Source organism: Muntiacus reevesi, chromosome 4, assembly GCF_963930625.1.
Source record: "Muntiacus reevesi chromosome 4, mMunRee1.1, whole genome shotgun sequence".
Lineage (NCBI taxonomy): Eukaryota > Metazoa > Chordata > Mammalia > Artiodactyla > Cervidae > Muntiacus > Muntiacus reevesi.
This window is the reverse complement of record NC_089252.1, coordinates 108,672,939-108,700,424: the sequence shown is the minus strand read 5'-3', so window position 1 is coordinate 108,700,424 and position 27,486 is coordinate 108,672,939. Positions and strand designations below refer to the sequence as shown.

Genomic DNA, 27,486 nt, shown 5'->3' with positions numbered 1-27,486 from the left:
CGTTACAAGGTGAACATGGCAGTCAAGGGACACTAAAGCTGAAAAGGGATTCAGGGCTCAGGGTCTACAGTCCTGAAACTCTAGGACTCTGGCCACTTATGATCTCCTTCTCTGAAACTCATGTCTGCTTTTCAGCCACTTGATGTCCAGAAAGGACATGAAAAACCAAAAACTGACCACCACACAGGCAGTGACAAATGTTAGGCCACAGGGCTACTCACCTAAACTATCAGGGCTGTCAATGGAGAAACACATCAGTATAACGTCGGTATCAGGGTAGGAGAGAGGCCTCAAGCGATCATAATCTTCCTGCCCAGCTGTGTCCCACAAAGCCAACTCTACCTATGACAGGAAAAATGAACATAAGAGTGCAGGTTAATCCCACTACTTACTTTCAGAAGAAGTGAAACCACTGTACCTTCAAATGATAGACTGTTCACATAGTAAAATACAAAAATGGTCAGTTTTATTAGTCAAAAGTAATTTTGTAGCTTGTAAGTACTTAATCACAAATAACATTCTACAGAGGAAAGAAAGTGAATGAACCATAGACAACATCCCACCAGGTATACAAGGCAAGACAGGGAAAAACCACAAGTAACTTTTCTTAATACAGTCTCACTCAACCATTTCCTTAACTTATCTCATCACTCTGCTCCAATGAGGAAACAAGATTGTATTAGAATTGATGGATGAGAAAAGACGCCATCCTGGATGTTGGGCAAGATCTGAGCTGACAAGAAGGCCTATGGCTCTGCTTTTACTGCTCAAAAAAATGTCTGAATGGCTGAATGAAAGCATCATTCAGGTAGGGGGGTACTCCTTTCACCTTGGGAATCTGTTCACTTTCCAGTGGGAGGAGGGCAAACAGACACCTGGACTTAGACAGGACTCCACCACCCCCATGCCTGTCAGGCACTGTAGTCAGCCCAGTCACTTCTTACAATCACAGTGGTTTTTAGCCCTTGTGGCCCAAGGAGTTCTCCCTCCAATGCCTTGAGTAGCCTTCTCCTCCTAACACCTTCAGAGCCCATATTTCAGTATCTAAATATTATTCCTACTTTAAAGTTGATGGCTAATTATTTATTCCACCTTCAACCTCTGCCCCAGGATGTGTCACTCACAACTTCCACAAGTCCCACTGTGCCTCTTTCACACACATTACCATCAGCCTGGTACAGGAATCCATAACATATTGATGCCCAACCCTCACAACTGGTCTGACCTCAGGATGCTACAGCTCATTCTCTCACAAATGCCACTCCCCTGGCACCCCTACACCTCATGGGCATTCAGTCAGACAGAAGAGATAACTCTGTCTCCTGATAAATGATTCCAGGGTGCCAGGCCTGTCTCACGTCAGGGCCTATCCATTTTTGGCAGACCTATTCCCTGGCCCATAAAACCTAGAATCCTGGATGGTTCCTTGGGCTCTGTGGGTGCCTACTCTTAAGAGAACATTTGCAGGAGGCGCCCTCTCTCACCCTGGGGTACTGACTTGCTCTGAGGTGGGTAGCTAGGATGTGATACCCTCTTCCAGATCAAGTACCTTTTTCTCACGGTTTCTCTCCCTGGTTGAAGGGCTTTCATTTTACCAGGGTCAGGCAGAGCAAGAAAGATATTCACTCATCATTCCTCAAGGTTTGTAAGTCAAAATCCCTATGTTTCTTAAGGTTAAGAAGATCTTGGTCATTTCAAGACCCCAAGGCAAAGATGATGCTTCCAAGAGGACAGAACAGTCAATAGTACCCCCCAAACATACACTACCACAGACGGAAAAGACTTTTCCAACTGATGATTGCAGACACGTAGCAACCAACAGCTGTCATTCTCTAAATGAGAAGATAAACCCAGCAATATACATTCAGTACGCCTTTGAGAAATGTGCTATGAAAACACCAACCTAAACCTGTTTCCTTCAAGCCACTGGGTCTTTCTGTGTGTGTGTCTGTGTTTGTGTCTATCTATCTAAATTGGGTGAGAGGTCTGGTATGTGATAACAGGCCCAAATTTTCCCCAGCTTGTCAGATAAAACCAATCTTCCTATGAAGCCCACAGAAACCTGTACCCAAGCACCCACTCAGAGGACTGACTGAAAGTTGAACTGGCAACACTATACTGATGGGCCACCTGCAGGGTAGAAGACCCGAAGTTCTCTTGGGCAGGAATTCATTGTGGTTTTCTTCACCCATTCGTGACCAGAAGGGTGCCACGGGATTCCTGATGGCCTGAGCATCCCCTGTGGTCTACATGGCTACTGGGTAAACCATAATAGGGAGTGTCGAGTATGCTCTTGTTCAGTCCAATTTGTCAAGTGCTTTGGTGCTTCCAAATGCCTTCAGTCACTTCATAGACCCTTGCTGTCAACTGTAAAATGACTTAAAGCACTTTACAAATCAAAGTGGCTCAAAGATTACACAGCTTACACATGGTCAGAGAAGTATCAAAGCACCCTGTAATGAATCCTAGAATTCGAAGCAGCTGGCCTAATGTGCTTTCCACACACAGCCCCGCAAAATGAGGTTAGGTAGTACTGGGACAGAAAGGGACAGCAGGAAAGCAAGAACAGGAGAAGGAAGAAAGGAGACGGAATTGTGGAAGCCAATAAATCAGGTGCTAGCAGCATGAGACATGTGACTGAATGCCTAAGAGGACGCAGTGTTGGACAACAGCCCGTTGTTCTACTTTTCTTTTCAGCTAACCCATTTGCAATGAGAATTTCACTTCTCTTCAAAAGATGGACAGGAATCTGGATATTATTTTGACAGCAAAATAATTTCAGCAGTTTTGCCCCAGTCTTGCTGGTGGGCTTTCAGGGCAGACAGGAGGAAACACTGTCCTCACCCCCAGTGAGAAGTAACTGAAGCAAACGCAAGAGCCTGTTTATGTTAAAGTCAAAAGACATTAAAAAAAAAAAAAAAAATCCAAAACCTAAATGTGAGCATGCTTAAATGTCACACTGTTGGTGGCACAGAGCCATACAACCTTTGAGAAGCATCATCAATAAGAACACATTGACCTAGTAATCTCAAACTTCAGCACTTAATGAAATACTATGACAGATAAAAAAAGCACATCCATACAAAGGTTCATTTCAGTATTAACCATTTGGCAACAAACTAAATTTCAAATATAAATAAAGCTGGAAAGAACAAATATTCTAAGGCTTCCCCATGTGAAATACACATGAATGTGGACATAATCTAGATCATAATAATTTAAAATGAATAAAAATGAACTAAGCAAGAGACTTCCAGGAAAACATCTACTTCTGCTTTATTGACTATGCCAAAGCCTTTGACTGTGGAGCAGAAGAAACTGTGGAAAATTCTTAAAGAGATGGGACCACCAGACCACCCAAGCTGCCTGCTGAGAAATCCGCATGCAGGTCAGGAAGCAACAGTTCGAACTGGACATGGAACAACAGACTGGTTCCAAATAGGAAAAGGAGTACGCCAAGGCTATATATTGTTACCCTGCTTATTTAACTTATATGCAGAGTACATCATGAGAAACGCTGGGCTGGAAGAAGCACAAGCTGGAATCAAGATTGTGGGGGAAAATATCAATAACCTCAGATATGCAGATGACACCACCTTATGGTAGAAAAGTAAAGAACTAAAGAGCCTCTTGATGAAAGTGAAAGAGGAGAGTGAAAAAGTAGGCTTAAAGCTGAACATTCAGAAAACTAAGATCATGGCATCCAGTCCCATCACTTCATGGCAAATAGATGAGGAAGCAATGGAAAGAACGGGAGACTTTCTTTTTGGGGCTCCAATATCACTGCAGATGGCAACTACAGTCATGAAATTAAAAGACGCCTGCTCCTTGGAAGAAAAGCTACAACCAACCTAGACAGAATATTAAAAACCAACAAAGGTCTGTCTAGTCAAAGCTATGGTTTTTCCAGTAGTCATGTATGGATGTGAGAGTTGGGACTATAAAGAAAGCTGAGCACCAAAAAATTGATGCTTTTGAACTGTGATGTTGGAGAAGACTCTTCAGATTCCTTTGGACTGCAAGGAGATCCAACCTGTCCATCCTGAAGGAAATCAGTCCTGAATATTCATTGGGAAGACTGATGCTGAAGCTGAAATTCCAATACTTTGGGCCACTTGATGTGAAGAACTGACTAATTTGAAAACACCCTGATGCTGGGAAAGACAGAAGGTGGCAGAAGGGGATGACAGAGGATGAAATGGTTGAATGGCATCACCAACACAACAGAAATGAGTCTGAGTAAACTCAGGGAGTTGGTGATGGACAGGGAAGTCTGGTGTGCTGCAGTCCACAGGGCTGCAAATAGTTGGACACGACAGAGCGACTGAACTGAACTGAAAAAGCGAGAAGAGAACAGATATCTCATTTTAACCTTTTGTTATTGTTATATTATGTACAGAAGAGACAAAAAGGCCTAATTCTCTCAAGGCTCTATGAATAGCCTAACATAAAAAACAGTAGCAGTTGTTCTGAAAAGTATACTCACCTGCTTTCCATCCACTTCAATATCTGCCACATAGTTCTCAAACACCGTAGGGACATACACCTCTGGGAACTGGTCCTTGCTAAAGACAATGAGCAAGCAAGTCTTGCCACAAGCTCCATCTCCAACAATCACCAGTTTCTTCCGGATGGCAGCCATTGCTGAAACAAGAAAAAAATGTTGTCTAAATGCACAAGAATCCATAATAGCTTTAATCTATAGCACACACTTTCTGCCCATGGAGCACAAGCCTCTATTAGCACACTAAAAATATAAGATAAAATGCTAGTAACACCTTTCCATGTGGCATCAAAAAGTCATACGAAAACCCCATAACTAACATTATACTTGACGGTGAAAATATTTAAAGTTTTCCCTTAAGAACAGGAACAAAACAAGAAAGTCCATTCTTGCCACTTCTAAGGAGGTTCTGGCAATTAGGCAGAAGACAACATAAAAGACATCCAGACTGGAAAAGAAGAAGTAAAATTATTTTAATTTGCAGATGACATAAACTTTGTGGGAAATTCACTTAAAAACCCAAATAAAATCCAGTAAAAAGCTATTAGAACTAACAAATTCAGCAAGGTTACAGGATACAAGATTAACATATAAAATCAATGTATTTCTATACCCTAGTAATGAACAAACTGAAACTGAAATTAAGAAAGCAATCTCACTTACAACAGCATTAAAAAGAATAAAACACGAATAAATGTAACAAAAAAGCATGAAACATACTGTGAAAACATTAAAAAAAATAGAGATATAAAAGATCTAAATAAATGGGAAGACATTCATGTTTAAGGACTAAAGGCCAATACTGTTAAATGGCAATATCCTCCAAATTAATTTACAGACTCAACTCAACCCCTATCAAAATCTCAGCCAGCTTCTTTGCAGAAACTGACAACTGATCAGAAAATGCACACGGAAACTCAATGGACTCAGAATAGCCAAAGCAATCTTGAAAATGAAGAGCAAAGTTAAAGGTCTCAGCAAAGTTAAAGGACTCACATTTCCTGATGTCAAAACTTACTATAAAGGTACACTAATCACGGCAGTGTTGCACTGTTATAAAGATATAAATAATTCCCTGGTGGCTCAGACAGTAAAGAGCACCTGCAATGCAGGAGACCCAGGTTTGATCCCTGGGACGGAAGATCCTCTGGAGGAGGGAATGATTACCCACTCCAGTATTCTTGCCTAGAGAATTCCATGGATGGAGGAGCCTGGCAGGCTAGAGTCCATGGGATCCCAAAGAGACACGACTGAGCGACTAACACTTTCATAGATCAATAGAGTAGATCTGAGAAGCCAGAAATAAGTCCTCCCATTTAGGGTCAAGTAAATTTTCAAAGAGGATGCCAAGACAATCCAATGGAGAAAAAAACAGCCTTTTCAACAAATGGCGCTGAGACAATTGAACAGATAATATGCAAAAGAAGAAAGTCAGAACGCTACCTCACATCACATACAAAATTAACTCACGATGGATTACAGACCCAAATGTAAGAGCTAAAACTACAAGATATTTTTTAAAATGCAGTAAAATATACAGAAAACTTGCCATTTAAACAATTTGTAAGTAAATACCTTAGTGGCATTACATATATTCAACACTGTTGTACAATTATCTCCATCATCCATTTCCAGAACCTTTTTCACCTTCTAAAACTGAAATTCTATATTCATCAAACAATTAATGCCCCATCTCCCCTACTTCCACTGTTGGCAACCACCACTCCACTTTCTACCTTTATGAATTTTACTGCTCTACCTACCTCCTGTGAGTGGAATCATACAGTATTTATCATTTTGTGATTGGTTTATTGTGCTCAGCATGTCTTAGAGGTTTCCTCTCTTTGTAGCATGTATCAGAACTTCCTTTCTTTTTAGATTGAATACTATTCCATTGTATGTACTGATATATACCACATCTTATCTATCCATCTATCTGCAGACAGACACCTGGGTTGCTTCCACCTTTTGGCTAAAAAATACATTACCAAGAACCAAAGAAGAAAGATAAATTGGACTTCATAAAAAATTTTAAAGCTTTTGTGGTTCAACAGATAGCATCAAGAAAATGAGAAGATAATCCACAGAATATGAGAAAATGATATGGGACCTATATCCAGAATATATAAAGAACTCCTAAAACTGAAAAACAAAAAAGCAGCTTAGGTTGGTGGTATGACTCAAGATCTCTCACTGCAATCAAGGTTGATGTGGACCCACAATATGTAAAGAACTCCTACAACTCAATAATAACTAGATAGACAATCTGATTTAAAACCAGGCAAAGGATCTGACTATATCTATGACCCAACAATTCTACTCATAACTCCAAGAGAAATAAAAACGTGTTCACACAAAAAATTTAGATAAATGTTCACAGCAGCATTATTCATCACCATCAAAAAGTAGAAACAAACCAAATATCTAACAACTGATGAATGGACAAAATGTGATTTATCTACACAATGGAATATGATTCAACAATACAGTGGGGGGATACTAATATATGCTACAACATGGATGAACCTGAAGACGTTACAATTTGTGCAAGAAGCTAGTTACAAAGAAACACATGTGTCACTGCGTTTATATGAAATGTCCAGAATGGGCAAATGCAGAGATAGTAGACTGGTGACTGCCAGGGGAAGGCAGCTGGAGGAGGGAGGAATAGGGAATGACTACCAAAAAAATAGTGAGGTTTTTTATAGGGTGATGAAATTTTTCCAAAATGATTCTCAGATGGTTGCATAACTCGATGAATATTGTATATACAACTGAATTGTAAATTTTTTAATGGGTGAATTGTAATGTGTGTGGATATTTACGAAAGCTGTTACCAAAAAAAAAAGAAAAAGCATAAAGACTCTCTACCTCCACTTGCCACAGCCTAGAGGTCAATCTGAACTCTCACCATTACCTCTTGGAACAGCACTCCAATTTTTAATTGTGCACTTTGCTGCCCAGCTATAAGACATTTCTTAGTTTCCCTTACACTAGATATAGCTATGTACAAACTTCTAGCCCCTGAGATGTAATCAGCAGTATTCTGTGGGACTTCCAGAAAATCTTCCTTAAAGTTGGAAGTCCCTGCCCCTTCTTCATCTCCTTCCTCCTTCCTGCTGCTTAAACCTGGAGTCATGGCTGCTTTCTAAACAATCATCTTAGAATATGAGTGCCACACCCTGGAGTTGAAGGAATAAAGGATGGAAGGCACCTAGATCCCAGATATTTTGGAAGCCACCATCGAAGCCCAAGACTGCCTACTTCCATACTTCTTTTATGTGAATGAAAAACAACTGTCTTGTTTAAGGTAGTATTTTTCAGGTCCCCATTATCTATAGTCAAACTAATCCTCAACAATACATTCACTGACAAAATCATACTGTCCTTAAGGGAACATTTCTCAAACTGGAGTGGGTGACACAATCCACTGGGCTACACGAAATAAACATTAGAAACTATTTTTTTTAGTCTGGAAAATGTAAGAAATTTAGCTTTAAAATTTAATGCACATAAACTCATAAGGTTCTGTAATGGGAAGGACTGACGCTACTGTCACTCATTTGTGAGTTCTGAGAACATTCGTGGTGTAGTGCAGTGAGTATGTGGCTGGCTAAGAATACACACACACACACACACACACACACACACACACACACACACACATAAAGAAGTTTTAACCAACTCACATTATCTAGTAATAGTTAAAGACTTATTTTCTGTGAAAAAGCAAAAGGATTAAGGATAATACTACTAATGAAAGCACAATAACCAGCATATACATAAAAGGGAAATGTGCTCAATACAATTCTTTAAAACATAGGACCACATAAGGAAAACAGTACTGTAGAGAGACTAGCCCTTTGAACTCAGCACTTCTGACACCTATTCAGCTCCTATATCCCTCCCTCCATTTTTGTTTTTGATTCCTAATAAATACGGAACCCACTTCAAGGTCCTATACTTGATTCACTTGGGTTTTGTCTTCCAACCAGACTGCAAATCACCTCAGAGCAAAGGAAATATCTTATATTTCTTCACAGCCCTATGTGGCTCCATACTTTAGTGGACATGTAGTAGAATTTAAGCAAGTGAATGGGTATGAAGCAAGTGGAAATGTATACCTTTTCTTTGAAACAGACCAGAGAGAGGAAGGTTAGTAGAGGAAAGCACAGACGTGGGGAGGAGATTCCTTGTTTTAAAACAGGCACCCTGCACTTTATGGTAGACTGAAAGAAGGAGCCAGTAGACAGGAGAGATGAAGGGGGTGTGGGATACATATTAAGTAAATAAAAAAACAAAACATTTTTTTAATGAGAGAGATAGACTACTTCATTTTCAGCCTCCTATGAAATAATCCAGGGCACAGACACTCATTTGCCTTTTTTTAAAAGTGTTTCCTCTATATTCAGTCTGACTGCTAACATCTTGCTAGGATTCACAAATCACTTTCTATTTTTTCTTATGCTCTCAAATTCATGTCACCATTTTACCTCCCAGGCCTATCTTGGTATCTGGTGTATGCCCAGAGTCCAGCAACCAGGACCTTATAGGATGCAAAAAAAATGTATCTGTAATTCCCTGAATTATTAAAAAAGACTTCCATCTTTGAATACCATCCCTCCTAGAAAGTACTCAATTTTTAAGAAGTAATTCCTCTAAATCAAATACAGTTAAGGACACACAAAATGAAAATGCCAGGGAGCAACCAAAAAGGCTCTTGAATATTTCGCTTAGGGAATATTCTGCCCAGGAAAAATATAAAACCATTTAGTTTCTATTGATGATAAAGGAAAGAAATTACAAGTGATTATGGGACAAAATGAAAATGAAAGCCTATAATTACAAGGTGATTTCTGGGATGCTGGGAGTCTGGCAACACAACCAGTTGCTGACAAGATGTGAAAAGTACAAACATCAGAAAATGAAACTCACTACTTTTTTTTCCTGAAATGACTCAGAAATTTTTTTTTACTCTAGTATCTTTCCTTTCCACGTTGTTATAATCCAGCATCTTTTCAAGTACACGGCTTGCCAGCTTGAGGAAGAAAATCACACTGAGCTCTCTCTGCAGTCTCTCTGCCAGATGTATTATTTTCCAGACTCTGAATTGTTTCAGATATAATTCTTACAAGTTTTGAGTAGAGGTTTGTTTTTCCAGTAACAGTCAGCTGTAAGATATCTATTTAGGTCACCTGTAATAGCATGCAAGTGAGTGTATATTTCTTCAGAGGAGTTATGGGGATCTCTGCATCTCTTACAGGGTCTGGCAAAAGACAGAGGAACGCAGTGTGCAAGTTACTCCTACTAAGGTCTCTCCTGCCCAGGCCTAACCTTACAGCCTCCAGCACCTTTCAATTTATACAGTATTGGCCACCTGGGGTATCCCACACCCCCTTCATCTCTCCTGTCTACTGGCTCCTTCTTTCAGTCTACCATAAAGTGCCAGGTGCCTATTTTAAAACAAGGAATCTCCTCCCCACGTCTGTGCTTTCCTCTACTAATCTTCCTCTCTCTGGTCTGTTTCAAAGAAAAGGTATACATCTTCACTTGCTTATGCTTAAATTCTACCAATGTGCATTCTGCCCAAATTTCTACTGAAACTTTCTTAAAAGTCACCAATGACCTACCTTCACAAAATCCAGTCCTCATTCTTCTCAGTATTTTTTACCACCTTACCTTCCTACCCTTGGACCTCCCTGACAAAATATGCTAATGCACTCATCTCTTAAGTCTTCCGTTTCCCCAGCTACAGCCTCCATATCTAACGATCCCCTTCAAGATTGTTTTTCCCCTTACCTTCCTAATATTCTACCTATCTCTGGGGTTTCAGTTCTTCAAACATTACCTTTATGCACATGTTTCTCAAATCTCTATTCCTGATCTAGTCCTTGTTCTCAAACTCCTGACACACCTGATCTCTGTGCGCTAATCCTAACGCCTGGGACGTTGGACCACTCCTGCTTTTCATACACATCAGTTCAACCAATTTACCAGGCATCCTACCCTATGTGAGGGTTGTGGCAGGTTTTTTTTTCCCCCTCTGTGGATGACTCATATCCATTCCTGAGAAAAGTTCCTTCAGGACAGGGGCTATGGGACTGGCTGGCCTATCCCTTGAAGCTGTATTCTCAGCTACATTAAAGTGACAAGGACATGCTGAATGGAGTCCATGTACAGTGGAATAAAAGTCTAAAAAAGGGGCATGTTTCTCCTAAATACTGGTGAAAAACCTGGAAAGGCTCAAAAAACTGAAATTCCAATCCAACTACCAAAGGTCAAGCACTAAAATACCGGAAAAGACTTCAGTGTGGAGTACTAACTGGACCTGGACATGTGCTACATACTCACAGTATTTCAATGTCATTCCTTTGAAAAATGGACTACACCAAAGTATGTCACCTGAAACTATTTCTGCCTGTTTTACTAGGGATGTTTTCAGAGTCTCAACATTCCAGCTTCCCCTCTAGGTCTGATATACCATGTATAATGTTTGCTATCTGCCTTTCAAAAGCCCCCTATTTTACCCTCCTACACTACTGGTGGGAATGTAAAATGATACAACCACTATGGAGAACAGTATGGAGATTTCTTAAAAAACTAAAAACAGAGCTACATATGACCCTGCAATTCCATTCCTGGGCATCTACCTGGAAAAAAATATGATTCAAAAGGATACATGCACCTCAATGTTCATTGCAGCGCTGTTTATATTAAAAATGAGCCAAGACGTGGAAGCAACTTTAATGTCCATCAACAGAGGAATGGATAAAGATGTGGTATACATATACAATGGAATATTACTCAGCCATTAAAAAGAATAATGCCATTTGCCACACCATGGATGGACCTAGGATATATCATACCGAGTGAAGTAAGTGAGACCTAGAAGGAGAAATATCATATGACATCCCTTATATGCAGAATCCAAAAAGAAATGATACAAATGAACTTGCTTAAAAACAGAAAGAGACTCACAGACTTAGAAAAGGAACATTATGGTTGCTGGGGGCGGTGGGGAGTGGGGAGGAATAGTTAGGGATTTGGGGAAGGTCATGTACACACTGCTATATTTAGAATGAAAAACCAACAGGGACCTACCACATGGCACAGAGAACTATGCTCAACGTTATGTGCCAGCCTGGATGGGAGGGGGCTCGGGGGAGAATGAATACAGGTATATGTATAGCCGAGTCCCCTCACTGTTCACCTGAAAGTACCACAACTTTGTTAATAGGCTATACCCCAAAACAAAATAAAAAGGTTATAGAAGTCTGGAAAAACAAAAACAAAAGCCCCCAATTTTAAGTACATACTTCCTACCACCATTGTATTGCAGTTGGATCCTTCGATACATCTGAAAACAGCCCTGTAAAATGCCATCAGAAAGGCAAGTAGCATCACAGCAAAGATACCTGCTGTTAGTGATTACTATTCACAGGGACAGTATACCAAGTATATTGGGCCCAGCTCTGCCCTGTGATTTTCAAGGGCTCGAAGATTCCCAGGATGGGAACTATGACAGTATCAGTGGCTGCAGCAACCTCTCAACATCAACCACAACAATGACAAATTAAGGTAACCTTGACTTAGATGAAGATATTAAGAAGAGGTGGCAAGAATACACAGAAGAACTGTACAAAAAAGATCTTCACTGACCCAGATAACCACGATGGTGTGATCACTCACCTAGAGCCAGATATCCTGGAATGCAACGTCAAGTGGGCCTTAGGAAGCATCACTATGAACAAAGCTAGTGGAGGTGATGGAATTCCAGTAGAGCTCTTTCAAATTCTGAAAGATGATGCTGTGAAAGTGCTGCACTCAATATGCCACCAAATCTGGAAAACTCAGCAGTGGCCACAGGACTGGAAAAGGTGTTTTCATTCTAATCCCAAAGAAAGGCAATGCCAAAGAATGCTCAAACTACTGCCCAACTGCACTCATCTCACACACTATCAAAGTAACGCTCAAAATTCTTCAAGCCAGGCTTTAACAGTATGTGAACCGTGAACTTTCAGATGTTCAAACTCGATTTAGAAAAGGAAGAGGATCCAGAGATCAAATTGCCAACATCCAGTGGATCACAGAAAAAGCAAGAGAGTTCCAGAAAAACACATACTTCTGCTTTATTGACTATGCCAAAGCCTTCGACTGTGTGGATCACAATAAACTATGGAAAATTTTTAAAGAGATGGGAATACCAGACCACCTGACCTGCCTCCTGAGAAATCTGGATACAGGTCAGGAAGCAACAGTTCAAACTGGACATGGAACAAGAGACTGTTTCCAAATTGGGAAAGGAGTATGTCAAGGCTGTATATTGTCACCCTGCTTATTTAACTTACACGCAGAGTATATCATGAGAAATGGTGGGCTGGATGAAGCACAAGCTAGAATCAAGATTGCCAGGAGAAATATCAGATATGCAGATGACACCACCCTTATGACAGAAAGTGAAGAACTAAAGAGCCTCTTCATGAAAGTGAAAAAGGAGAGTGAAAAAGTTGGCTTAGAGCTCAACATTCAGAAAACTAAGATCATGGCATCCGGTCCCATCACTTCATGGCAAATAGATGGGGAAGCAATGGAAACAGCACAGAGACTTTATTTTTGGGGGGCTCCAAAATCACTGCAGATGGTGACTGCAGCCATGAAATTAAAAGCTATGACCAATCTAGACAGAGTATTAAAAACCAACAAAGGTCTGTCTAGTCAAGGCTATGGTTTTTCCAGTAGTCATGTATGGATGTGAGAGTTGGACTATAAAGAAAGCTGAGTGCCAAAGAATTGATGTTTTTGAACTGTGATGTTGGAGAAGACTCTTCAGAGTCCCTTGGACTGCAAGGAGATCCAACCTGTCCATCCTAAAGGAGATCAGTCCTGAATATTCATTGGAAGGACTGATGCTGAAGCTGAAACTCCAATACTTTGGTCACCTGATGCAAAGAACTAACTCATTTGAAAAGATCCTGATGCTGGGAATGATTGAAGGCGGGAGGAGAAGGGGATGACAGAGGATGAGAAGGTCGAATAGCATCACCGACATGATGGACCGAGTTTGACAGAGGCTCCAGGAGTTGGTGATGGACAGGGAAGCCTGGCCTGCTGAAGCCCACATGGTCGCAAAGAGTCGACCACGACTGAGCGACTGAACTGAACTGACTTAGATGTGGAGTCTACCTTGCCTCTGCTGCGTTGCTTCTGTTTGGGAAGTTTTCGGTTTGCTTTTCTGGCCATGCCAGGCAACTTGAGCAATCTTTGTTCCTCGACCAGGAATCACATTCAGGGCCTTGACAGTGAGAGCACCAAGTATTACCCACTGGACCTCCCAGGAATCTCCCTGTTGGTTTGCTGTGATAACAGTTACTATTTTATAGGCAACATGAAAGACCCACAGTCTTCCAGGTATAGTCTCATTCACAAAGTTACTGATAACCACATCAAAAAAGCCAATTAGGCCTTCTGACTGTGTCAGAAGGCTTGATACTTTAAGTTATAGCAACAAGGTGAACTCAACAAGGCCACAAGGGGGGTTGTCTGGGCCTGGCATTCAATGATTTAGTGGTTAAAGCATAAAATACAACTAAAAAGTATTAATTGCTATTGTAAGGTTTCTATTAGGAAACTTTTGTTCTATTTGTTCAAAGACTCAAAACTTATCAAAGACTGGAACTCAGTAAAAGAATGGCTGTGCTGCTGAGCAGCAGTGCTGGGAGTAAATGGCAAGAGGTCACCCTTCTGGAAACCACCACCTTCCTTCCACAAGAGGAAATAAGGGCTGTCTGCACATAAACATCCTCCCTGAACAGCACTGAGGACAGAGGGGAGGACAGAGGGCAAGAACATCTTTTTTGCAATGTGCAAATCCTGGCTGGCACAGTCTTAAGTACTTGGACCAATGCCCCATTCAAGGGTGACTCTTCTGCTGGCACAGATGATGAAGCACTTTCCACAGCACAGACTTCACTGGCCCCATCAGAGGCTTGGGCTTTTGGAGGACAACCACTGAAAAACACTTCACTGCCACATGTGACAGTGCTAACTACCGCTTATCACAAGCTACTTGTGGCTCTCGACTCCATTTCTGCCTCTCCCCATTACCTGACACATAACTTCTTAAAAAAACACACTATGCTAATCATTCTTCTGGTTCTCCCTTTAATGATACAGATGGTGTTATAAGTTTCAAAATACACTATACTACAACAGACTTACACTGTTTGATCAGCCACCATGACCCTTTTCACTGGTGTATCACAAATCACTTGCTATACATTTGATAGGAACTGATGGGATTCTGAACTTCTCCAGACAGACGTAATTATCATTCATTTTACTAAGGAGAAAAGAAGCTTAGAGTTACTATATTTTACTGAGTATAAAGTCACTATGTTATTAAAATACATTTTCAAACCCAAACACTGTTCTAGCACGAGGTACCCAGTTTTTGGAGAGGTTACTGAAATGTAACTTGTGCAACTGGGATCGACAACAAAGGCTTTACTTACTGCTGAAGAGCCCTACAAATCAAACTCCATTAGCCTAAATTTCTGCCAGTAAACATATAAATCAGGCCAGGTATACTAAGCAAACACGTCACAGAAACCCTGTACTGATACCCAATGAAAGGCATGTGGTGTCCAACTATCAGGGGACAAGGGCAGAGGGAGAACATGACACATGTGAAAAGAAGCTATTCTACAGTATGTGTTATATGTGTGCAAAATATAGTGGATATATGTGTGTGCAACACACATATAAAATCTTTCTTTAAAATATCTCAATTGAAAAAAAATCTAACTTGAAATAAAATTCACATACAATTTATCCACTTGAAGAATTCAATAATTCTGGGTATCTAAGGTACAGCATAATGATTATAGATTATGATACTCTATCATATACTTGAAAGTTGCTACGGAAATAAATCTTAAACGCTATCGCCTCACACACAAAAAATCGTTATGCGACATGATGAAGGTATTAGCTAATGCTTTGGTGGTAGTCATTTCGCAATTTAAGTGTATCAAATTAACATGCACCATAAGTTTATATAATGTCAATTATATCTCAATTAAGCTGGGAAAAAAGTACAAAATTCAATTGTTTTTGGCAGTTTACAGTATTTTTAGAAGTTGTGATAATATATAGCAAAATTTGCCATTTTAACTATTTTATTTTAAATGCGTAACTATGATATTATGACTTATAATAAGAAATACATATATGGTCTTTGTCCTAGCTCCTGGCACATAGCTACTAAAACCTTAGTAACTTTCTAAGTAACATGAGCAATGCAGAGTTGTTTGTTATAATATTTGGTCTTTTGTCCTCAAATAGCTTCAGTTCCTGAAATAGGTCCAGAATGATCAGGGTGAAGAATGTCTTGTTATTCATAAGCTCTTTTCAATCATACCTGAGTTTAAGTTAATGAGGTGACTTTTGGAAAATCCCTAAGGATGGGGGCTGGTTGCCAGGAGAATTAGATTGCTTTTATAAACCCCAGGGGGATTAGTGTTGTAACTTTCAGTCCACCCCCCCACCCCCACCCCAAGCAGGAAAGAGCACTGGAGGTTGAATCAATCAACGCTGGCTGTTGATTTAATCAATCATACCAGCATAATCAGGCCCCCCCCCAAAACCCAAAAGGGTTCAGAGAACATCCAGACTGGGGTTGTGAGAGTGACACACCCAAAGAGGATATGGAAGCTGTGCCCCTTCTCTCATATCCTGCCCTATGCCTCTGGCTGCTCCTTCTGTAAGAAACCGGTAACCTAGTAAGTTAAATATTTTCCTGAGCTCTGTGAGTCACTCTAGCAAGTTAACTGAACTCCAAGAGGGGGCTATGGGAACCTGGGGTTTATAAAGCAGTAAAAGCAGAGCTCTTTGGGTCTTAATGACAGAGTCTCAAAATTAAAAGTTGACTTGATTCAGATACAAAATCTGAAACTTTAACCCAAACTCTGCTTGCTTTGGTAACTAAGTCAAGTTTCTTTCAAATTAAATTACTCATGCAACAAAATTCTGTTACTGTTACCTTTAACCTCAAAACACTAGGAACCCAAATCTAACTAACCAGCTTCACCTCCATATGTCTTACAGAGTGATTTACATTTCTCCAAAGAGATGAGATCTATATTTGGCCCAGGCTAAGGTCTCTGGAAGAATCTACTTAGAAAACCTGCAACTTAAATCATCTATGTACACAGGACAAGAACTATTGAAGGGTAATGGAAGACTAATTTGGCAACAGCCATTTAATATGACTAGTAGCCTTAAGCAGAGAAAAAAATCTTTCTTGAAATTCATTTCAGGGCACCATCTATAGGAGTTCTCCCCAAATAAAGTAGCCTGAGGTCTTACTGCATAGGACATCCAGGCCAGGGTCTAGCACTTCAACATTTTTTCTGAAAATTCCATAGGCAATCATCAAAGTACCAGCAAGATAATCGGCTTACTCAAGCTAGAATTTTTCAAGCTCCTGGTGAGAGCCCAGATTCAGCAGCAGAAGACATGAAGTGATGCCCAGTAATATCTCTGGGAGATGCTTTCTGTTCAAGGCCTTATATGTAAAGAGTTTTAAGTCTTATTTTAGTTTTAAACCTTACAACCTAGGTTTACTCAGACAATTTAGACTATTCCAGAGTTCTTTGGCTTTACCAGATTGTCTACGTAAGGATCTTTCCTTATGACACAAATGGAGTCAAGCAGAACCCTTGAATATATACCACAGACTTAAGGATTTCCCTAGTAGCTCAGACGGTAAGGTGTCTGCCTACAATGTGGGAGAACCGGGTTCGACCCTGGGTCAGGAAGATCCCTCTAGAGAAGGAAATGGCACCCCACTCCAGTACTCTCGCCTGGAAAATCCCATGGACGGAGGAGCATGTTAGGCTACAGTCCATAGGGTCACAAAGTCGGACATGACTGAGCGACGTCACTTTCACTTTAAAAATTTTTAACAATGACGTGAGAACCCATTTACAGAAAGGGAAGATCATTTTCTCAGAGGGAATGAAAGCAAACAAACAAGCCTGTAGGTATTCTGCTTTTCTAAAAAAAACTTCTGTCCCCTTCCCCCAAATCAATTCTTTTAATACAAATTTTTGATTCCCTGGGCCATGATGTCAGCTAGGTGTGAGGAAAACCAAGAGTGTAGTAATAATATATAAAGTGAAAACACAAATAAATAAATACCCAGTAGATGGTTACTTCATGAGAGATGAACCTTCCTTGACTATTCCTTAGTAACTCTTAAATTATACATGCCAGGAAAAAAAAGGTGGCGGGGGGGGGGTGGGGTGGGGGGGTGGGGGGGTGTTTACAAAAAAAAAGAACAAAGACCAAATCTCAAAAGGTCTTGAGATGTCAGTGGGAGGCAATAAGGAAAACTGTGAAACAAAGCACAGGGAAAGTTGTTAATTTGGGGGTGGGGGGTAAAAAAAAAATTTTTGTAAGCAGTGTCACAAAGTGAGTACATCCATGTAACCACCACTACGATCAAGAAACAGCACAGCCAGCATCCCACAAGGCCCCTGGGTCCCCATCCTCCTAAGTCATTCCTGGACTAGCCTGGTTTCTTTCCTTGTGGATTGGTTTTCCCTGGGTTTAAATTTCTTTGCTGGATTTTGAACTTTCTTTGGGGTTACTTTAACAACTTTCAGAGACTTCCTCCAGGTTGCTTCAAATAGCCTTTGGTTTACTTTCATTGCTGTGCAGTATTCTGTTCTTGACTGATGATTTCTGCCTTTTAGGAATAAATACTGTTACGGCAAATCTTGCACATGGCTTAGTAGACTTATTTACTGATTTTGTGGGTTTATACCTAAGAGAAGGTTTTGCTTTAGTACATACTACTGAGCAGCTTTGCAAAGTAGTTGTACACACCCACAAGCAGTAAGTGCTTTCCATTCAACGGTTTTCTTCAAATTTTAGCCAACTTGGTAGGTGTGTAGTGATATCTCATTGTGCTTTAATGCACGTCTCTGATGATTAATGGTGTTGAACACCTTTTCCTGAATTTATTGGCCATTTTAGAAAGCTGCTTCTGTGAAAAATGATTACTCTGAACTAAGAGATTTAATTTTACTAGGGAAATGAGATACCTATGAAACATACTAAGATGTAGACTGAAGTTTTTGTAACAGAAGCCAAGAGTAACGGAGTAGGTCAGACTATCAATCACTGAGAAGCAGATAAAACTACTTCAGACTTACTAAAAACTATAAGATTCAGTAAAAATTACTCTGGGGTACCTGGTAAATGGTGCTTCATTTTACTCCTATAGTACATACACTGATTAAGAGGTTCTCAAAATGTACCTTGCATCAGCATCACCTGGAGAGAGGGCTTGTTTAAACCCAGATTAATGGACCCAACTCCCAGAGGTTCAGATTCAGTAGTTCTGTGGTAGGGGCTGAGACTGCATTTCTATCAAATTCCATGTGATGCTAACACCACTAATCTAGGGACCACTTTGAGAACCACTGAAGGCCAAGACAGTCACCTTGAGAGGACGATTTCATTAACTGAAGACTAAAGAATAAAAAAATAAAAAAGGGAGAACTAAGTCAATCATGAGTGCCTTACAATATCTGCCTGCTAATCTTCAGTTAGCAGTTACTTTTAATTTCCAATTCAATTTAACCTAGAAGACTCCAGAATGTTGCATACTAAACTCTAGGCACTAAAACAGCTCCAGAAAGCCTTCAGGAAGCTATTCAGACAAAAGTGAGTCAACATCACGGTTACACAAACATGAGGCAATCACGGAAGACTGCTGTGTGAAATGGAAAGAACTAAATGTTAATGCATCACTGTAGTTTACCTACCCAAGTGCAGAAAGCAGCTGAGAAATGTCTGAAGGACCACTCCCACACTGCAACAAGGTAAGCAAGATGGCAGGAGTGCAAACAGGCTGTAGTAAGCAAAAGGAATCATGAGACTTGCAAAAAGAAGTGTGAAAAGAGCTGGCCACCACTTATCAGTCTAGTTGTAGCATAGCTTCCTGAAAGTCAGAAAGCTGCTACCGTTGCTTGACATCATCTCTCTTCCAATGAGCGTAAACAGACTAAGACACACCAGAACTAAATGGATGACTTTACAGCAACTCAAATGTAATTGACATTTGGTAGCTCTCTTCTTCTGGTGTGTAAATGACAGTCTAAAAAGAATGTGTACAAAAAAATAATAAAGGATAGAAAGATGGAGAAAATGTGAACTATAGTGTTTACAACCACAAGACTTTTGATCAAATATATCAAAAACTCAGTTAAGGAGAAATGATTCAGAGTAAACAATCACTCTGAGTTACAGATTAACTGACTCTTTCACAATATCACCAAGATTTGCTTGAAGAGGCAAAACAGAGAAGGATACTAAAACCCGCAGGATTGCTTCTTGATGCTTGTTGGAGGAGAGAGGGTTAGAATAGCATGTTTAGGAATATAGTCTATGGAACAAATTTCTTTATTAGTTCAGTGCCTTGTTCTGCCCCTTACTGGTTAGCTGTGTGACTCTGGACAAGTCAGCCTTTCTGTGCTTCAATTTCTTTTTCTGTAAAATAAGAATATAGGCTCTATCCCGTAGGGCAGTTATGAGAGTTGGCTGTGTTCATATAAAGGCAACAGTCTATAAAAGCATTACTTAAGTGCTTCCTATTTCTGGCAATTTTCCTTTTATTTTCTACAAAGTGGTGGAAGACAAGGCTTCTTTAACTCAATGCCTATGGTTCTGGGTCCAAGTATGGAGAAAAAGAAAGTTGGGAGAGTGGGCTGCAAAAAAGAAAGGTTCCCTTGTAGCTCAGTCGGTAAAGAATCTACCTGCACTGGAGGAGACCCAGGTTCGATCCCTGGGTTGGGAAGATCTCCTGGAGAAAAAAATGGCAACCCAGTATCCCTGCCTGGAAAATCTCATGGACAGAGGAGCCTGGTGGGCTGCAGTCCATGGGGTTGCAAAGAGTAGGGTACGACTGAGCAACTAACACTTACTTCCTTTAGATAAATGGAAAGACATTTGTGGTCATGGAAGGTAGGTGGCAATACTCCTCAAATTGATCTTCCTCAAACTGATCCTCCTCAAATTGATCTATACATTCAATGCATTCCTTACCGAAATCTCAGCAGGGTTCTTTGCCAGAAATTAAGAAGCTGCTCCTAAAATTCATATGCCGATAAGGGACTCAGAATAGCCAAACCAATACTGAAAAAGAAAAATTAAGTTGGAGGACTTCCTACTTTCAAAACTCACCACAAAGTTATGGTAGTAAACCAAAAGGCAATGCACACAGACAGACATACAGATAAATAGAAGAGAGATCAGAAGTAAACCTTCACTTATATGGTCAGCTGATTTCTAACAAGGGGCCAAGATCATTCTATGAGGAAAGGATAGTCATTCCAAAAACAGTGCTGGGGGGACTGGATATTCACAAGCAAAAGTCCAGACTCCGAGTTTACACAATAAACAAAGTTAACTCAAATAGGTAAGAGGAAAAATAGAAAAACCTTAAAATACTAGGGAAAAATCTTGTCACTGGATTTAACAATACTTGGATATGACACCACAAACAAAGTCAGTAAAAAAAAAAAAACAAACAATTAAATTGAACTTCATCAAAATTAAAAACTTTTGTATCTCAAAGAACACCATCAGAAAGTAAAAAGATGACCCACTTTTGAGGAGAAAACATTTGCAAACCACGTATCTGATATGGGATTAATATCCAGAATATATACAGAACTCCTAAAGCTAAATAGCAAAAAAAGAAACAACCCAATTCAAAACTGGGCAACAGAAGATATACAAATTGCCAATAAGCTCATGAAAAAGATGGTCAACATCACAAATTATTAAGGAAATACAAATCAAAACTACAATTAAATACCAACTTACATCTATTTGGATGGCCAATATTAAAAAAAAGACAACTGTTAAACAGGGATGTAAAAATGCTACAGCCACTACGAAAAACAGTATAGAGGTCTCTCAAAAAATTAAAAACAGAATTACCATATGACCCAGCATTCTAGTTCTGGGTATATACATCAAATAACTGAGCAGCAGGACCTTGAAGAGATATTTGCACAATCATGTTCAAAGCAATATTATTCACAATAGCTAAAACATGAAAGCAACCCCGAGTGCAGACATGTAAAATGTGGTATATACATACAACAAATCATTCAGCTTCAAGGAAGGAAGGAAATTCTGTAATGTGCTACAACATGGAGGACATTATGCCAACTGAAATAAGCAAGTCATAAAAAAATAAATATATGATTCCACTTATGTTTTAGTCAAAATCATAAAGATAGAAAGGGGAAGGAGTGGTGTTTGCCCAGGTCCATGGGGACAAGAGAATGGAGGATTAATATTAAATGGGTATAGAGTTTCAGATTTACAAGATGAAAAGAGTTATGGGAATAAATGGTAGTGACGGGTGCACAACAATGTGAATTTTATTTGGCTTGCAGGATCTTTATTTCCCACCCAGGGATTGAACCTGGGGCAGGGCAATGAAAGCCTGGAATCCTAACCATGAAGCCACCTTGGAACTCTTGACATGAATGTATTAATATTTAATACCCCTGAACTGTACACTTAAAAATGGCTAAGACAGGGACTTCCCTAGTGGTCCAGGAGCTAAGACACCGAGCTCCCAATGCAGGGGGCCTGGGTTTCATCCCTGGTCAGGGAACCAGATCCCACAAGTTGCAACTAAGACCCAGAGTTGCCAAGTAAATAAATAAATATTTTTATGTTTAAGTTTCCACAATACTCTTTCCATACATCTCACCCTCTCCTCCCCTTTCCCCACGTCCATAAGTTTATTCTTTATGTCTGTTTCTTCATTGCTGCGCTGTAAATAAATTCTTCAGAACCATTTTTCTAGATTCCATATATGAGCATTAGAATACATACAATACGTTTATCTTTCTCTTTCTGACTCATTTCACTCCATATAATAGGTTCTAGGTTCATCCACCTCATCAGAACTGACTCAAATGTGCTCCTTTTATGGCTGAGTAATATTCCATTGTGTATATGTACCACAACTTCTTTATCCATTCATCTGTCAATGGGCATCTACGTTGCTTCCATGTTCTAGCTACTGTAAATAGTGCTGCAGTGAGCAATGGGATACATGTGTCTTTTTCAAACTACGGTATATGCCTAGGAGTGGGATTGCTGGGTCACATGGTGGTTTTATTCCTAGTTTTTTTAAGGAATCTCCATACTGTCTTCCATAGTGGCTGTCCCACCAACAGTGCAAGAGTGTTCCCTTTTCTCCACACCCTCTCCAGCATTTACTGTTTGTTGACTTTTTGATGATGGCCATTCTGACCGGCAGAGAAGGCAATGGCACCCCACTCCAGTACTCTTGCCTGGGAAATCCCAAGGACGGAGGAGCCTGATAGGCAGCAGTCCATGGGGTCCCTAAGAGTCAGACACGACTCAGTGACTTCACTTTCACTTTTCACTTTCATGCATTGGAGAAGGAAATGGCAACCCACTCCAGTGTTCTTGCCTGGAAAATCCCAGGGACGTGGGAGCCTGGTGGGCTGCCGTCTGTGGGGTCGCACAGAGTTGGACACAACTGAAGCAACTCAGAGCAGCATTCTGACTAGTGTGAGGTGGTATCTCATTGTGGTTTTGATTTGCATTTCTCTAACAATGAGCAATGTTGAGCATCTTTTCATGTGTTTGTTAGCCATCTGTATGTCCTCTTTGGAGAAATGTCTGTTTAGATGTTTTCCTCACTTTTTGACTGGGTTGTTTGTTTTCCTGTTATTGAGTTAACCAATACCAGTAAATAAATAAATACTAAAAAAAAAAGGCTAAGAAGGTAAATTTTATGTTCTGTGTAATTAAAAAAAAAAAAAAAGGGTGATCAGTAGGCCCCAGTCTTCACACTGATTAGAAGACAGAAGCAAACAAGTTCTGCAAAAGAAAAGGAGGCTTCCCTTTCTTTGTGGGCTGGTGTCTGTGTTCTATCTATAGTAACTATAGGCTGGCTATCAGAGGCAATCAGGCTGACAGCTCCTGTCAGGATTTAGGAAATCTAATCTGCTTCACTTTGGAACAGGCAACATGTAACAAAAAAATATAGATCAAACAAAAGTTAGACTGGAAAAACATGGCCTATCCTAGGCTCAGGATTTCAAAGAAGAGTTATAATGGCGGCCTTAGAGAAACTAAATAAAACTCTTTCAGGAATAAATAAAAACAAGTCAAGGTTATTAATATGAAAGAGATAATCAAAGGGGAAAATGGGAAATCAGTGAAAAATTTACTTAATGAAGAACAGTGAAAAAGTTACCAAGCAGTTCTTCAAAAGAGCCCAGAGTGACAAGTGAGTGCAGCTAGCAGCAAACTGTTGCAAATATGGATCTGGGATTTTAGGAAACATAGCTTATTTACAGTTTATCTGGAACAATGCTGTTAAGTCACTAAGCTGTGTCAGACTCTTTTGTGACCCCATGGACAGTAGTCTGCCAGGTTCTTATTTACACTTTACCTAGAACAAAGGCAAGTAGAAAGATGCTTGAACTAAGGTACCTTCAGGATTCATGAGACATTTCAATGACAATACAGTAAGCACCTATATATGTTTATATACCAACAGTTAATAACACATAACTTCCTGAAAAGTTGGCTTTACTAAGCAATAAAGTTAATGGAACAAGGACTTCATCTAGAATTAGGTAAGAAGGGTCATAGGACAGAAAAATCAGTTTATGGATCAAAGTCCAGAAATTTAATTCTGGATCACAAGGTTACCCACAGACACACACTTGGGTTTTAAGGACTGCACTGCAGAAGCAATGTTCTCCAACAACCTTCTGACATTAAAGGTGTAAAGGGTCCAATTCACTCTAGGTCTATTCCATTAACATTTGCACCATGATAAAATTCTGTAAACGGTAAAAGCCTATTCTGGTCCTGTATACACTTTCCTTCTGCCCAAGAAGCCTCCCCACCTCTTCTCTATCAAATATTTACCTTTCAAGATGACAAACTTACTTCTTTCCTGATCTCCTCCATTTCCTTTTCCTTCTCCACACAATCTCCTTTATAAATATCCTCATACCTATTTATCATTCTTATTTAAATAAGGGGCTTCCCAGGTGGTGCAGTGGTGAAGAATCCGCCTGCCAATGCAGGAGACAAAAGGAAACGTGGGCTCAACCCCTGGGTTGGGAAGATCGCCTAGAGTAGTCTGGCATGCTACAGTCCATGGGGTTGCAAAGAGTTGGACACAGCTTAGCAACTGAACAACAAGAAATGTGTGCACTATGTTTCTGAAAATGATTAATGAATTTTAGTACTGACTGACTTGGACAGGTCTAGGTAGTACATCAGGCAAAAAGGGAGGGGGGCAAAGCAGCACACGTGCAAGACTCCATCTTGGAATCTGACTTCCGGTACACTGAATCTAACAGAGGCATACAGCTGCCCTCTCACTTAACTTCCCCAGGCGAATCAACACTGCCCACCCTCTCTTCCCTACAAGGAGGTAAAACAAGATTATCTGTGTTCAAGCAGTTGAAAACTGCCAAGGGCTGATTCACACTACTCATAACACTCCCCTTTATCTCCTTTTAGGCCAAGAGATACGCCCTCCCCAGAGATGACAGCCTGGCCACTCTAGCACAACTTCTTCTTTAACTGAACTCTTACAGTTGTTTCCCAAACGACTGTGTACGCTTGCATCACCTGATGTGCTGCACTGGTAGAGAAGGCTTCCAAAATGAGGTGCCTAGAGTACGAAGCAACTGTCAATCTTTGAGTAAGTTACTCAACTCCTCTGAGCTTCTACTTCCTCATCTGGCAATGGGGAAAATAATGGCTCTTACCCTCATAAGATAGTGCTAATTATTCAGTTAACACAACAAACTACTTAGAACAAACACCTGGCGCACAACAGCCACTGCTTTACTACTGGATACTATTATTTGTAAGCTCCAGTTTAAAAGAAAAAAAAAAAAAAAAAAAAACAGACTACACAGTCAGCCCCCCTCTATCTATATGTTCATCATCTCTGGATCAAAAATATTCAGGGAAAAAAAATCCAGAAATTTCCAAAATGCAAACTTGAATTTGCCATATGCCTACACTTATTTATATATCATTTACATTGAATTTGTAATGAGCTTACCTCATAGCTCAGTCAGTGATACACTGAATTTATGTCTACAGCTGACCCTTGAACAACACAGGTTTGAACTCCCCAAGTCCATCTATACTTGGCTCTTCAATAAATACTATACCACACATGATCTATGGTTGGCTGAATGCAACTAACTGTGGGACTGAAGTATCCAGATTTTGGTATTTCAGGTCAGGTTCTGAAACCAATCCCCATGTAAACTAAGGGACAACAAGTATTTACACTGTATTAGGTATTAATAGTAATCTAGAGATGATTTAGATGTGCACAGGTTATATACAAATGCTATACTACTTTATGTAAGGGATATAAACATTTACAGGTTTTGGTATCTGTGAGGAGTCTGGAGTCAAATCCATGAGGGATAATCATCTTCATTTCTATATTCCCTACAATGCCTAGCAAGGTCAAAAATATCATTGAACAGAAGTGTGTTCACCAAATGAATTAATAAGAAATGTAGCCTTCCTAAGTTGATAGATAGAAATGTGTTGGTATAAGAAAGGGTTAATTTTCGAACTTTTTGAAAGGAAACTTCCAAAAGCCCAAGTTACTAAAAATAGACATTACCCTTCAAATTTACTTCCTCTTAGTTACTTGCCTGCTTTCCTGAATTAGTCTTAGGTCTCATTCTTCAAGTAGGAAGTTATTTCTTTTCAAACAAGACTTACAATTAAACCACTGTATATAAAAACTCTGTAGCTAGCCCCTACATTCGTGTATGAAACAACACCGTAAAAGGACAAAAGAGGGTTAAATGTCTATCTTACCACATGAGGTATAGCAAAAGGCCTTTAGCAAAAGACCAGTGCTCTAGTAATATTTTAGGGGGCATCAGTGTAAAACCAGGATGAAGAGATTCATTATAGGGGATCAGAAATAATTTGTTAATAAGAACTAAAATATTGAAAATACAAGAAATTTATTTATTTTTCCATAAATTAAAGCAGAGTCAAGGTTACCTGAATATAGTGGTGTTTTTTTTCCTAAAATGAAAATTTCCCTAATCCAGTAAATGTTTTAAGACCTATAAGCATTCCTTCCTGGCAGTCTACTGAGTCCTTCCAAGCAGAAGGAGAAAAGGCCTGGAAACTGCATCTCCACTGTTATGTTACCTTATGAATAATCCTGATTATTCACTGTAGTTGGAGGAAGGTGTAATCACAAGCACTCTAACTGTTTCACCATCCACAGATTCAGGAAGGGGACAACTGACACAAGCTCTCAGAATTCCAGTGATTCTGATCCACCACCCCTCCCAACCCAAAACACTCTCACCAATGTTATTTGACCAAACATTACTTTTGGGGTTCAAAATCAGAGTCCCATCCTGGGTGTGTCTCACAAGCATACAGCATCTACTATATGGACTACTACATAAAATGCGAAATATTCATTACACGGATAGGTCCCACACAGACTAGCCAAAGAAAGGTTCTTTGAGAAATTCATTTCCAGTTATAGGAAGCAACTGAGTAGACAGAAGGCGGTTTACAGTAGTGGTAAAGGAGCTTCATTACCTGGAAGTTACCTTACTAGCTTTGTGCCCCTTTACAATTTCCTTATCTGTCAAGCGAAGAATGGAACCTTCCAAACAGGACTATCATAAAGATTAAATAATGTTTATACAAAAAGAGCTTCCCCATATGGAAAATAGGTCAATGTTCAATAAATGTGTGTCATTATTATTTAGGTCTTAGTTTATACAAATGGCAACTCTGTCCCTTCAAATTCTATCTGTCCAGAATTTGAAGAACAGTTTATAACACGCCCTGATCTGAAAGAAATATTGTTCCTAAAATGAAAC

The 27,486-nt window shown here is 39.8% G+C and overlaps 1 protein-coding gene across 1 annotated transcript in view; it reads right to left on the bottom strand.

Moving 5' to 3' along the window:
- Positions 1-27,486, bottom strand: part of RHOA (ras homolog family member A) — a 47,311-nt gene that overhangs the window by 5,750 nt on the left and 14,075 nt on the right. The window contains exons 3-4 of the mRNA XM_065933703.1: positions 4,487-4,644; positions 222-342 (exon numbers count right to left, since the gene is read on the bottom strand). Coding sequence (XP_065789775.1) covers positions 222-342; positions 4,487-4,642 — 277 coding nt within the window. The 5' untranslated portion in view covers positions 4,643-4,644. The remainder of the gene's footprint in view (positions 1-221; positions 343-4,486; positions 4,645-27,486) is intronic.